The sequence below is a fragment of the Theobroma cacao genome, chromosome 9 (genome assembly GCF_000208745.1).
Source record: "Theobroma cacao cultivar B97-61/B2 chromosome 9, Criollo_cocoa_genome_V2, whole genome shotgun sequence".
In the NCBI taxonomy this organism is placed as follows: Eukaryota; Viridiplantae; Streptophyta; class Magnoliopsida; order Malvales; family Malvaceae; genus Theobroma; species Theobroma cacao.
The window spans coordinates 29,389,829-29,403,111 of record NC_030858.1 but is presented as its reverse complement, the minus strand read 5'-3'; the positions used below and the strand labels follow the sequence as shown (position 1 = coordinate 29,403,111).

Sequence of the window (13,283 nt, the reverse complement as noted above, 5' to 3'; positions counted from 1 at the left end):
CATTTACTGTAACAGTCTCAGCGATTTTATTTCACACAACTCAAAACGAGTGCTAACAAAGTTGCCAACTAGTAGCCTTTCTTAAGTGTATGAGTTGGAACAAACTTTTTGAGGGTGAAAACAACAAAGCTTTTCATTAAGTGATACACTATTTTGACAGGAAATATCTACAAGTTCTCATGGTACACTGTTTCATGTACAATGCTCAATTGATACATACAAAAAATCGACACAAAATTTATGTATCCTTCATATTTTAAACATAAAACTGACATTCGGTACCCAAAAACAACGAGGCTCCCACACTGCTCCAACTGGGACAAAAAAAATACACTGAAAGCAATGCATTGTGCCTGCAAAACAAAAGCATTGCAAAGACGAGGATTTAGCCATGAATCGAATAATTTGTAAATCCAATACACCCATAACTGTGAAGTGATAAGAGAAATATTTGACTTCAAAACAATCTTAAAAATTCTAGTAAGTTAAAATGCAACTCCCAATGGGAACTTTATCCAATTTGACCTTTCATATTTGGAACTGGAGCAGGGATCAGCCTTCCAAAGCAATACATGCATGTATAACCCATTTAGACTTTTATGATGGAGCACTTGGCAGAGTCCGGTTCTATGACCATAATCAATTAAAGCAATTAAAACATCAACTAGAACTCACCATTTTGTTGCAAGCCACAGAAGAAAGCCTTGACAATTTCTTACAAAAAGATGCGCTGAAGACTAAAATTGATTAACAAACTGCCTCAAATCTCTTGCTTTCTGGTGTTCAAGTAATGAAGGAATATGGACATATTTAATTGTCCCCAAAAGCCATAGATTGCCCTAGCACTGTTCTCACTCGGAGCTGTTCCACAAATATTGATATTAGGTTAATCAGAAAAGTGAAAAAAAAAATGAAAAAGAAGCTCCAAAACATAAATTTAATGACCTTAACATCAACACATGGATCATTAACCATATTCTTTATTTGAGAAACTATTCCGGCATTGCGCAGTTTTACAAGCCGGCCAAATGCACCAGGACTTGATCGACAAGTAAGATTCACTATTGTCCACACAGTTGCTGTACGTAGCTGGCTATCATTACTCTGCAAAAAATTAATCATAAAAGATTGATTCTTGTCAACCATTTGTGGAAAGAGTTGGTGCATTACTGCCTCCTTGTGAAACTCATTCCCGCTCGCCACATTGCATAGTGCATACATTCCCTACATGGCAAAGAATTTTATCATACACTAAAAAGAGAAAATTACATTTAACGCAGTATTAAATTATAGTTTTATCATACAGTTTTACTCCTGTAATTTAATTGTGATAATATGTATTTATGACCTCTAACATCCTTAAGCTGTCCACTTCAATACAATGTCACAGGACTATTATATGGAAACCAAATAAAATCTCGAAAGATATTTGTTAGAAATTTATAATTGTTGTTGCCCTTGAACAAAGAAAAAAAAAAGAAGACAAATAATCACATTTATAACTAGCTATTTAGATGTATAGAAACCATATTTCAATAGATGAGAAAGAAGTCCTCGAAACCTAAAATATGTAGCCAATCCTATATGATAAGCATCCACTTATATGCTGATTCATAACTTATTAGAAAGAACTGGCATAAATTAAAAATATATACTATAGCAGAATGAGCTTTCCAATCATTAGATGGAATAATATAAAAATAAAATAACATCATTCAAAAGTTCCGGCAAGTTTTCAACATCCAACAAGCCAACTATCAAGTTTGCAAAACTTCTTCTCTAATGGCAATTTTTCAATGTATTTCCCGTAATCAAAGTAGCATAAAATTTGACCCTTGAATGAGCATAACTAAAGGTGTAGATCTTGACTGCAACTAAGGGAACTTTCTCCTGGTTAAGGATGCAGTACAATCAAATTGAGATCATCATTCTAACCATGTATGCAAATTTGTTAAATTTTAACTGCAAAAAGGATTAGTTACAATTATTATTCCAAAACAAAATTTGTGCTTCCAAATATCAAAGTAGAATAAAAGTGGACTTATTAAATGAAAAGGGCACAATTAGATATGTAATATCTTGACTGCCCTATAAAGAAATCTCTCTTGGCGAAAGAGACAAAATTGAATGCTAGATGTGAGATTTTCATTCCAAAAGCAATTTCAAATTTTAAATTTTAAAACGATTGAAATTCCAAACGTTATATCTGTTGTTAGTGCATTTTGTCACTATTCAAACAATAAGTGCACTCTGAACTAATTATTTTCCTTGATTTCAAACCTGTATCCCTATTTCAGCTTTCACAGTACTCTGTAATTGTCTTCCAATGGCCCCTAATATAAGACCATCTTCAGCAAACATAAACTCAACTGAGTTTATACATCCATCAACTAGATTACGAACAAGGGCCAAAGCTTGCTCCTGCACAGAAGGCTCTGGATCTGCAAAGTAAATGCACATTAAGAAGTGTCTTGATTTGAACTTACATCACCACATAAGCTAAAAAACAACCTGAAGGATTGCAAGTAGACAAATCATATTACCACAGATAAGGCTTGATAATAATGATGCTGTCAGCTCTGAGAAAACACTTTCTTTTAGCCTGTTGTCTGCTAGGAATACAAAGTTCTTCAAAGCCCACAAAGCATTAGACCTAACAGCTGATTCCATTGATGTTGCTAACTGAACCAGCTGTTTCATCCCTCCACATTGTACAAAAATACACTTATGTGTTGTAAAATCAACCACTACATTGCTAATAGCGCCAAGTGCAGCCACCTGGAAACAAAAGGATTCAATGGCAAGTGTTAATATCCACCTAATTCATAAGCTTCGGGATCTGTTGGAACAAGATGGCTTAACATGTAACATATAGACAACATAATTGTAGGACAATTAATATGAAAATTAATCTCACACAAGGTGTTTTCATAATGATTAATTTTAAGTTGATATAAAACTGAATACAAGCATATAGCAGAGGTTGAAGCAGTCTTTCAGGTCAAAAGATAACAGCTTCCGAACTTTACAAGATCTCCATAAGATTTACTTCTAATAATCACCAAAATGCACCTTGATAAACTTTTGGAAAATAAAAAGAGAAAAAAACAGCAAAACACCAAACAGCCCATTCACAAGCCATACAGCATCAAGCACGGGAAAAGCATCAGGCCTTTCTGGCTTCTGCTGCCACCTAAAGCCCATGCACATTAACATGCCAAGCCAAAACTGGTTACTAAACCAGATCAAACCCAATTAAATAAAAAAAGGAAATATAAGTTAAGTATATGCCATTATACTTTAATTAAATTCGGTTAAACCCAACATATTTTTTAAAATTAGGTTGACCTAACAGATTTTAATTCAGTGATACATTTTAGATTCAACTGTCTTCGTGTGCTCAGAGATGTCAGAGCACAAATATTAACAAGAAATTCAGATTGCTCAAAATCCGATGACAACTTATATTGCGAAATGAACCTCCTGCAATACCTTTCCTTTTTGGGTTTTCAAGCAGACAGTGCAGATTTTACCTAACAATTATCCAATTCCAATTTTAACAGCTTAATTCATACCTGGACAGAAGTGGAAGGGTCAAGAAAAAGCTGAACCAAAGGAACCACGACCATTTCATTAATAAAATAGCCTGCACTCAAATTCTGAATTGGCATTTCATAAGCTCTATTTGCATTAAATATCAAAACTAATACTGCAAAACTGTTACCCACATTACAAACCTTGATTGATCGAGTGACACTTTTCAAACATATACAAGCTGCAGTGCGTACATCAGCACTATCAACGGTTAGTGCATCAGTTACCAAATTCAACACCTATAATTATGAGAAAACATTAGAAACTTTGATGTAGTTGATTATTCACACAACTAAGAATCTCCAATAAGATTTGCTTGAGAGAGTGTGCCCTTGCATTTAAAGAAAAAATGCCTGAGTGAGTGCATGTTAAGAAAATTACAGTAACATCTGCTTCAAGGGAACACAGCAAAAATACCAATAATAAGAAGCTTTCTTAATCTAAGTTATAACTTTTCACCACACATATAGAATAACCATAAAAAGGAAATTGAAACCTGAAGTGTCTAATTGTGAGATGAGATCTACTTGGGGCTAGGAAGGGATTCCATTATCTAGTACTTCATTTTATATTTTATAGAATTGTAATCTTTACATATATTTGGGCTAGTTTAGATTATTTAGGTTATTTTTATTAATTGGTATTTAACTTCTTTTTCAAGTATTAGGGTTTTGGGTTTAGTTATGAATATTTATGTTATTTTAGCTTCAAGAAAGTTCAGATTTATGAATTATTGATATTTTCGGCATATTTGAGTATTTGTTGGTAAATTCAGATTATCTCTAGAGCGTTTTAAGTTTTAGAATACTTTTTCTACATCATTTAGTGCGTTTAGCTCTTTTCTAGATTTGTGACAATCAAAAGCTAAACATGAAATTACAAACAATTAATCGTGCATATTAATAATTTGCATGGAAACAAACCTGCAATGAGAGGAACTTAGACCTGCAACTCTCCAACTTTGAGCACATATCAGCTAATGCAAGCAATATTCCTTCATAACGTCTGGGATGCAATGAGCCTTTTTGTAAGTGGTGATGAAGTTTATCAATTGCATTGGCCTCAAGAGCTAGTTTTTGAAGATCCTCTTTCTGTGCTATCAAACTGGAAAAGGCAAAAGGAGCCTCGTCTCCAACTTGACCAGGATCATCAAGAAGCTCAATTAAAATATGTATCAATTTAGATTTGATCCCTATATCTTGCAAGAGGTTGGGAGAGGTGCTCCTTATGACAATCAAGCACATGCAAGCAAGCAATCTTGTACGGGGGTACCTATCCTTTAATAAATCAATAATAGAACCCAAAGGTCTTTCGATTTCAGGTCCCGCAAATTTCGAAACAACTTCAGAATTATTCTTAAATATTGAGGCTAAAGACTCTAAACTAGCATCTTTCTGACTTAAAGAACCACATTCAAGAAGACTATTCAGCCTCCTCAGAATACCAGCATCAAACAGCGCTTTCTGCTCTAAACTAGTCTCACAAGAGTTCGTGATTATACTTGCACCGAGTCCACTAACATTTTCATTTTCGCTATTCAGTAGTGAGATAAGGAACTCCATATTTTTCTGTTGAAGGAAATCATACTTTGGGGCCAATTTTGATTGGTAAATCATTCTAAGGGCGCGAGCACCAGCATCTACCACCTGAAGAAAAGCAATGCCGTAATACTTATTAGAAAGTACGAGAAATGCAAAAAGGAGTTAAAAACTCAAGACAAGCTTAAAACTAGAGTCCTCACTTTCTATGCATTACATGAGGATATAATTGAAAAGGTCAAAAGGGATAAAGAATCTTTCCGAAAGTCTCAAATCTGCCTAGTAAAGGAGAGGCAACTAATCACCCCACCACCTCAGGAGCAACGATGCTGCAGCACATTCAGAAATAGAAACTCTATGGGGGTAGCTTAGAGCTCTGGAAGATTCTTTGAACAAACCAAGCATTGATCTTTGCGGTAAGATAAAATAAATAGATAAGTATAAACAGAGGACTCAAAAGTGTCACCAGCAATGGTTAAGATAATGAAACTTGTTTGATAAGGTTTAAGATGAATGAAACTGGCATAGACTGTACCAAAAAACACCAGACTCGCAAAATGGTTGTGTACGGATACAATAACAACAGATACAGTTTTTTATGAATTGGAATAGACAGAAAAGATAATCATATGCAATCTCACAAAGTTCAGAATTGAGAAGGCTTAGATGAATCAAGTGGACAGTTAATAGTTATAGTTAATGCCTTAATCTTACATAAAAAATTTGGTCTCTTTTCGAAAATCCCATATCATGATTTTTTTCTTTCCTTTCAGCAATGAATCTTAATCTTGTCAGTCGAGAGAAACTAAGACTTAAAATTTTGGAAGCAAATTGACGGAGCATGCTAGAAACTATTTCCAAACACAAAGTTACTACAATGTCTCCACGTGATTGGTTATGGTATGACAAATTTTTAACACCCAAAAGAAAACAAATATAGCCTCCATTACTGAATTACACTTTGCCCACCATTTCTGATATCTTAAAAGAAACAGCATATTGAATTGGTACGTCATAATGATCTTTGGCAGAGACATTAGCATCTTAACTGAGCAAACAGAACTATATGCCTCATTTAGGCAAAAAAAGCAATAAATATGCTATACAATTTAAACAAACACATTAAATCTAAATTCAAATTTCTCTTCCTTTTTTTTTTTTTTGTTGCCAGAATTTCTTAATAAGAATTAGACCACGAAACCAAAATACACAAGAGCAATTTTATTTAATTTTTGTAGCAACTGAAAACAAATTAACAAAACATTGATTCTAGATGAAAATTAAAAATTAAATGCATCAAATAAACAGAAGCAAGAAGAAATTTGATAAATTTCAAAGTTTTGAAATCTCTTGTTATTATTCCATCAATATCCCAATTCGATCCAAAAGTATGACTATTTAAAATTAAAATAATATTAATAATCACCTTCTCATTAGAATTCGAGAGAAGGCGCAAGAGATTGGGGAAGGCGCCGGCGTCGAGCACGGCTTGGACACCGGCGTCGAAGCCACAAGCGAAGCTACCAAGAGCCGCGGCTGACTGGACTAGAATGCTGTTAATATTATTATTGACGTTGCAGTCGTTGTTGTTGCAGTCGATGACGTCATCAGCTGAATCGGCTAGGATGCCGGCGACGGCGGGGACCGCGCCGAGCTTGAGGAAGGAAAGCTTCTTGGTACGATTCCCGATTATTTGGTTTTTAACCTCGCGAAGTGCCCTGAGCTTGACCTCTGGCTCGGAGGAAGCCAACCGTGAGAGGAGCTCGCTCGGCCGGTGGTTGTTGACGGTGGCGCTTGGCATGACGGTGGAGGTGGAGGTGGCGGTGGCGAGCCCCTCGAAATTATTAATTTATAGAAACGAATTTTTTGGAGGATTGTCAGTGGTGTTTTTTATTTTTGGTAAACACGCTCATTTTAATTTCCTCCAACTCTTCTTTTTTTTTTTTAAAGTAACAAATTGAGTTTGCAAAGTAATAACAAAATAATAAGTTCACTCGCATCTGGGTGAATAGCTAAAGTATAAAAAATCAATACCTACAATTAAAATCAAATCATATATATTTTTATATTATATATAAATATTTTTTCTTTATTTATCAAATAAATCTATTTAATAATATATTCAATTGGCAAATCTATCAAGAAAAACTTAAGGAGAAAATAAAAAATTATTTACTTATCTAAATAAATTAGAAATTTAAATTTAAATCAATTTATTAACTGCTCTTAAGTAGTGACAAGATATTAACTTTTATTTAATTATTTTACCTTTATATACCAAATGTATTCTAAAAAATAAAATTAGGAATAATAAAAATAAACGTATGTTAACCGTTAGACCAAACGTGAGCAAGTATTCAAATCTTGAACCTTATAATATTCTATGGAGGGATAACAACCATTAGCCCGAACATGGCTTTTCTTTTATTTTACTTATAGCAACTTTATAAAATTTAAATTTATTAAAAAAAGAATTTAATAAAGTATCTATTCATAATTTTATGCTATGAAATACAAATTTGAAGTTATCAAGAAATATAATAAAAATCCTGTGTCTTATGTATGTCCATTTAATTGTAAATAAAAAATTAACACAATTTATATCAAATTTAAAATTCAAATATATTTTTTTCAAATTTAATTTCCCAAACTCAACTTTAAAATTCATTTTCTCATTTATATATTTTAACTTCATTAAGCTCGCTTGGCGTTGGGATTAGGCATGGAATTTTAAATTTGATCCCAATCTAGTCCTGTTAGATTATTATATTAATAAATAATATATGTTTTATTTAATTTTAATTCTAAAATAGCTTGACTTTTAAAATGATAGATCTGGCCAATGAATACCTCTTTGCTTTGTATGCCTCATATTAAACCAAAAAAATTGATTTTTAACTAACAGTAATGCACAATTATTTAAAATTGATATATATACACAAAAATGTGTGTACAAATGTATATACTGCGTTACAATTAAGTAATGTGAGTTTGCTTTTATCTAAAACCAAAAAAAAAAAAAACACAAAACAAATTAAGAGAAATAAAGGGTCCAACTTAGGATTATTTGGTGATTGACATAAACATGAATAGGGATGTCAACGGGTAGGGTACCCTATAATTTTGAGGTACCCGAACCCTAACTCTATAAAAAATCAACTACTTTAATCCTATTAACTACTCGAATAATTTTAAAATTACCATCCTAATCCTAACCCTATTACATTTTTACTACCCTATAATTAACCTAACCCGTTTAAAAACTCGATTAAATTAAAAAATTATTAAAATCTTTTTCCTGGGTAATCTAATAATTTTTTTATTTATATACATTACTGTCATCACATTAATAATTCAACTAACTATATTTTTAATATTTTTGTCAACATTTAACAAAAGAAACTATTGGTTAAGATGGTATAGACTTTGGTTGTCTTCTTTCCTTACTTGGGTTCGAATCCAATAAACATCAGTTTTATTCACTTATTTAAATAATAAAAAATACATAAACGGGTTCAGAGACCAAACCTGAATATAACATAATCGGGTTCGGATAACGGGTATCTTAAGAGTGATACCCGAACCCTACCCAAATTCGATTCGGGTAGTGAAATCACTACCCAAACCCGTTTATTGGTTACCCTAATCCGATTTAACCAGGTCGAGTACCCGTTGACATGGCCATAACTTAGTCCATCAAAACAATAAACAATAACAATAAGACGAAGGGTAAAATATCAACATGTTTTAATCAAAATTTCACATGAGTTTATTAGTATAAAAAATAATAATTTGTATAAAAAATTATTTATTGCTAAACATATAAATCCAATTGTTAGGGTTCTGTTAATATTTTATTAATTTGCTGATATGGCAATATTTTTCAAACAAATTTACTTTTCATTAATTTTAAAAATTATAAATTATATAAATTATAATTTTTATTTTTAATTTTTTTAATTAAGGAAATCTTTTCTCCTTTATTTTTTTTCTCTTAAATGATCAGTCGACAGCACTCCCTTCACTGGCTAGCTACCTTTCAATCGAATCTGGTCATACATGACCAAATCTGACTAGATCTTTGGTCGCACTCCTCTAGTCATGGGAAGCACTCGATGGTGCTCCCCAAGCTAGGGGAGCCAATTTGGTGCTCTTTTGGGAGTCCGACCGAATCTCTAATCGCTGAGTGGTCAGCCAGTGTCCGTCAGCTGACTTGAGAGAAAGGGAAATAGTAAAAAAAGAAAAAAGATATTTTAGACATTTCATATTTAAGCATTAATGTCGTTTAAATATTTGGGACAAAGAGTGCATTTTGAAAACTAATAGATCCGTGTGTTATTATAGTTAAAAGTTAAAAGTGTTTAAGTATTTTATCCTAAAAAGAAAATTAATACTGAAAACATAGTCTTGAACAAAAAAAAAATGAAAAAGGTTGAAACATCTTCACTATCCTTTAAACAAAGTTCATTAATTCCATTTTGAATCCAACACAATCAGTTGTGGAATTTCCAAAATCCCTAGCTGTCTTACTTGCTTGCACTAGCAAAAGGATAGAGTCACTCGAAGTATTAACAAATGGTGTGAAAGTTTGTTTTCCATCTTTGTGGGAAACCTTTGTCCGAATGCGTCATGGATTGATGTGAAGAATTGGTTTGAGCCGTTTGGAAGAGTTATGGATGTTTTTGTTAAGCAGAGTAGTAATAGCCACAAGGGATCCTTCATTTTTGTTAGATTTAGAGAGAAAAAAGATATGCTGAAAGCTATTGAGTGTGGGGATCCAAGTGTCATGAATGGTAGGTTTTTGCAGGTGAAAATGGCAAATCTGAGGAAAACCGAATTGACTTGTGAGAACCCACAAAGCTAGGTGAGAGATTTAGGCCGTAACTTCCAGAATGCGCCTAGGAGGGATGGTCGCTCGTTTAAGGATGTTGTGAGTGGGAACGATTTCCTTCCTTTACGACCATTTCAGTGCAATCCCCTCAAACGAATGAGGTTGTTCAATGGGAAAAGATTGGTGAAGAAGGAAGCTGAGTGCCTAGAGGTATGGTTTGATTTTGATCAAAGAAAGGAGGATATGATATGGGTGTTTTGTAGTGTTGTGGGCAAATTAAGGAAGAATTTTCAGCTAAATGAGATATAGGTTGCTGCCTTGAGAGACAAAAGTGTGAAGGTTACAGTAAAGTTGATTGAGGACCTCCAAGCACTTGTTACTTTTAGAAATGTGGATCAAATAGAGACTCTCATTGAGCTTTATTGGAACATTTTCAACTCTTGGTTTGAATCGTTGCAACCTTTGAAGGAAGAGAAAATGTCTATGTCTTAATCGATCTAGTTAAAAATTAAATCCATTCCCTAATATGTATGGCATGAGGACTTATTTAAAGCTCTGGGTGATAATGGCGTAAGTTCATTGGAATTGATGTATCCACTAGAGAAAAGTGGAGATTCGATCAAGCATTGATTTTGGTTAAGGTTAATGATGGTTCTGTTTTTCCAATGCAAACTATACTCCATGCTTAGAACGACCCCTTTGAGTTACAAATCATGGTGGATGAGAAGGCGAATATGGTGGTTCATGAAGACACTAAAGTAGAGGAGAGAACTGTGGTGCCTGTCCACCGCCCAAAAAAAAGGGAGGTACAAACCTATACTTGCGATCAGTGAGTATTACTGTGGAAAGAGACAATAGGAGCTTAGGCTCCAATGACGAATTGGAATATGTGCCTCTTAAGCCTAAAGAGAAAGAAATTCAAATTAAAATGGAAAGTACTGGAGGGTAAAAGAAAGGAAGTATCTGTTACACTAATAGAGATATAGAGTGTGTAGGTGGACTTAAGGTTCAAGAGATGTCTTATCGTAAAAAGGGTAAGGAGCAATGTGCAGAACTTGAGGTAGGATCTACAAGGCCAAAGGATGTTGAAGTAGAGGAAGAATGTGTGGTGGGGTTACTTTTTAAATGAAAACAACAAGGTAAGGCTTGGTCAATCTCTAACGAGTCAAGTAAAGAAAGTCAAGGTAGAGGTAACAAGACAAGTGGCCACATGACACAAGTGTGGCACATGAGTTTTATGAAAAGGTGCTGGGAGCATAGCTCCATTAACAAGTAGGGTGGTGTCCAAATGTTAAGTCACGCTCTTGGCAGACTTGTTAACTCAATATTGAATGGTCCAAAGGAGTTGGTCAAGCCAAGCTACAAGGATAGTGGGGTCCTTTTTATGGGGATGGGCTTTCTAGAGGTTAGTGGGACACAAGGGGTTATTAAACTAGGCTCAATGGATAATTTGGAAGGCCAGGGCTAAGGAAAGAGTGAACTAAATCATGATGAGGCTAAGAACTGTTACTGTTCTTTGTAAACAGAGATAGATCAGAGTGAGGAAGGCGATGAGAGTAAAGGTGAGAGTGATGCTGGGGTGGATATATCCACATGCAAATCGAATATCTCGCTGATGAAGCTAATTGTCACGACTCGGTACTCCCCTCGAGCCCGTGACAATCGTCGCGGTGTCCCGGTAGACACTCATTGCCTGGAATGTCAACCCGAAACCCCGCAAGGCTTTGCTATCAGTTTCTCATTTCCCTTATGAGCAACCATTGTCAAATATCGTGTTCTAAAAAATTTTAAACTGTTTCCAACTAAAAATAAATAAAATATTAATTTTTGTCTCACAGGGGTATTTTGGTAATTTTTTCTCAAAATTTTTGAAACTGGCTAAAACGTAATATACAAGTACAAAAACACATAATTCATATTCAAAATGAGTTTAAAAGTCTAAAATCTTCATTTAAAATGAAATTACGGTTATTTAAATATAATAAGAAAATAAAAAAAATATTAAGTAAAATATTTTATTTTTTTATAAAATAATATTTATAGAGTTATACGTGAATAATTTTTATAGCGTAAAAGCTAAATAAATTTATACATACTGAAATGTAGTAAGCTAAAATATTTAATTTAATTTACAATAACAAGAGGGCCCCCGAATAAACAAAAGTAAAGAGGATTGTGAACCTACGGTTTGGAAAATACAGATCCAACGGTAGTCCTCGATGAGATCAACTATCTACAGCCTATACTAAACCTAAAATGGGTGGAAAGGAGGGTGGTGAGATTATAAAATCATAATGAGTAAACAGACATCATCATAAATATTTAGAGTTAAGTACATGGAAACAACAAAATAAATCATCGTAAACTGGGTCACAGTATAAGAATACATTTCATTTAAAATATGTAAAGAGGCTTATGAATTTCATAAAAACTAGGCTTGTGCCATAAATCCATTCTCAGAGACACCTTGGCCTAGGCATCCTTCTGAGACCGCCAAGGCTATTAAAATTCACATTTCACATAAATCATGTTTTTGTTTTGAAAACATAGTCGTTCCTTGGCGTTGGTTGAGTTCCCCCTCACGTGGTGGTTTAGCTTGAAGTGAACTCTAAACTTTACCCTATGAGATACCGTACGCGCCTCTCCGTTCGAGGTAAGAATATAATGAGGTTTACTGTGCCCTTCTAAAAGGCTGGTCCACAGAAACCCCCTACTGCAGTGATTAATTAATATATATAATCCACCATACAATAAAACTCAATAACATGATATGGCAATTTTGTAATTCACAGTCTTTCAAGGCAATCAAACAATTCGCATTTCAATACAATTGCCAACTAGCATATCATGCCCGATTTATCATAAGCCAATCAAATTGCCACAATTAACAGTCTCTGTGTACTATATTTTTCAAAATCACTATTAATTTCAAAACAATTTATAATTTAATTTCATTGAAACACATTTATTCATAAAACATGAAAATTTACCTTTTTAAGTTTCTTTTTCCATAGAATTCATGAAATCATCTAAAAACCACCTTAGATAATTAAAATGACAGTAAGTTTACTCACAATGTCTAGAATGCAGACTTTTGACGCACTCTGTCTACTAGTCCTCGGATGCAATTTCCTTGCCTTTATCGGAAGACTCACCACCTTGACACAGTACAAAATCAAGAAATTCACTACATTGGTACTAAATTGAAATTAAACTAATTTAGACTATTAATGCATAATATGGAATGCAAAAATGCACTGGTAACTATCTAAACTCGGTATTGGCCTAATTCGTCTTATCACCCGATTAAATTACTAACG

The 13,283-nt window shown here is 33.7% G+C and overlaps 1 protein-coding gene across 4 annotated transcripts; it reads right to left on the bottom strand.

The window, feature by feature from the left end:
• Nucleotides 116-7,067, bottom strand: LOC18589841 (armadillo repeat-containing protein 8). Of its 4 annotated transcripts, XM_018127666.1 has the most exons (9): nucleotides 6,559-7,067; nucleotides 4,518-5,240; nucleotides 3,738-3,833; nucleotides 3,576-3,659; nucleotides 2,544-2,778; nucleotides 2,281-2,441; nucleotides 946-1,224; nucleotides 676-861; nucleotides 116-353 (listed from the first exon to the last, which is right to left on the bottom strand). In XM_018127666.1, exons 1-8 carry the CDS (start codon nucleotides 6,931-6,933, stop codon nucleotides 811-813), a joined length of 2,004 nt encoding a protein of 667 aa, XP_017983155.1. In that variant the 5' UTR covers nucleotides 6,934-7,067; the 3' UTR covers nucleotides 116-353; nucleotides 676-810. The 4 variants fall into 4 exon arrangements, with proteins under 4 accessions (XP_017983155.1, XP_017983154.1, XP_017983156.1 ...); XM_018127665.1 differs by having other exon boundaries at nucleotides 3,576-3,833; XM_018127667.1 differs by lacking the exon at nucleotides 3,576-3,659.

Bases quoted from the DNA above. Each gene is read 5' to 3' on its own strand.
- LOC18589841 (XM_018127665.1), bottom strand. From the start codon at position 6,933: ATGCCAAGCGCCACCGTCAACAACCACCGGCCGAGCGAGCTCCTCTCA. The intron at 5,241-6,558 runs GTGATTATTAAT...GCTTTTCTTCAG, and splicing joins TCTCGAATTCTAATGAGAAG to GTGGTAGATGCTGGTGCTCG. The intron at 862-945 runs GTCATTAAATTT...TTTGTGGAACAG, and splicing joins ATCCATGTGTTGATGTTAAG to CTCCGAGTGAGAACAGTGCT.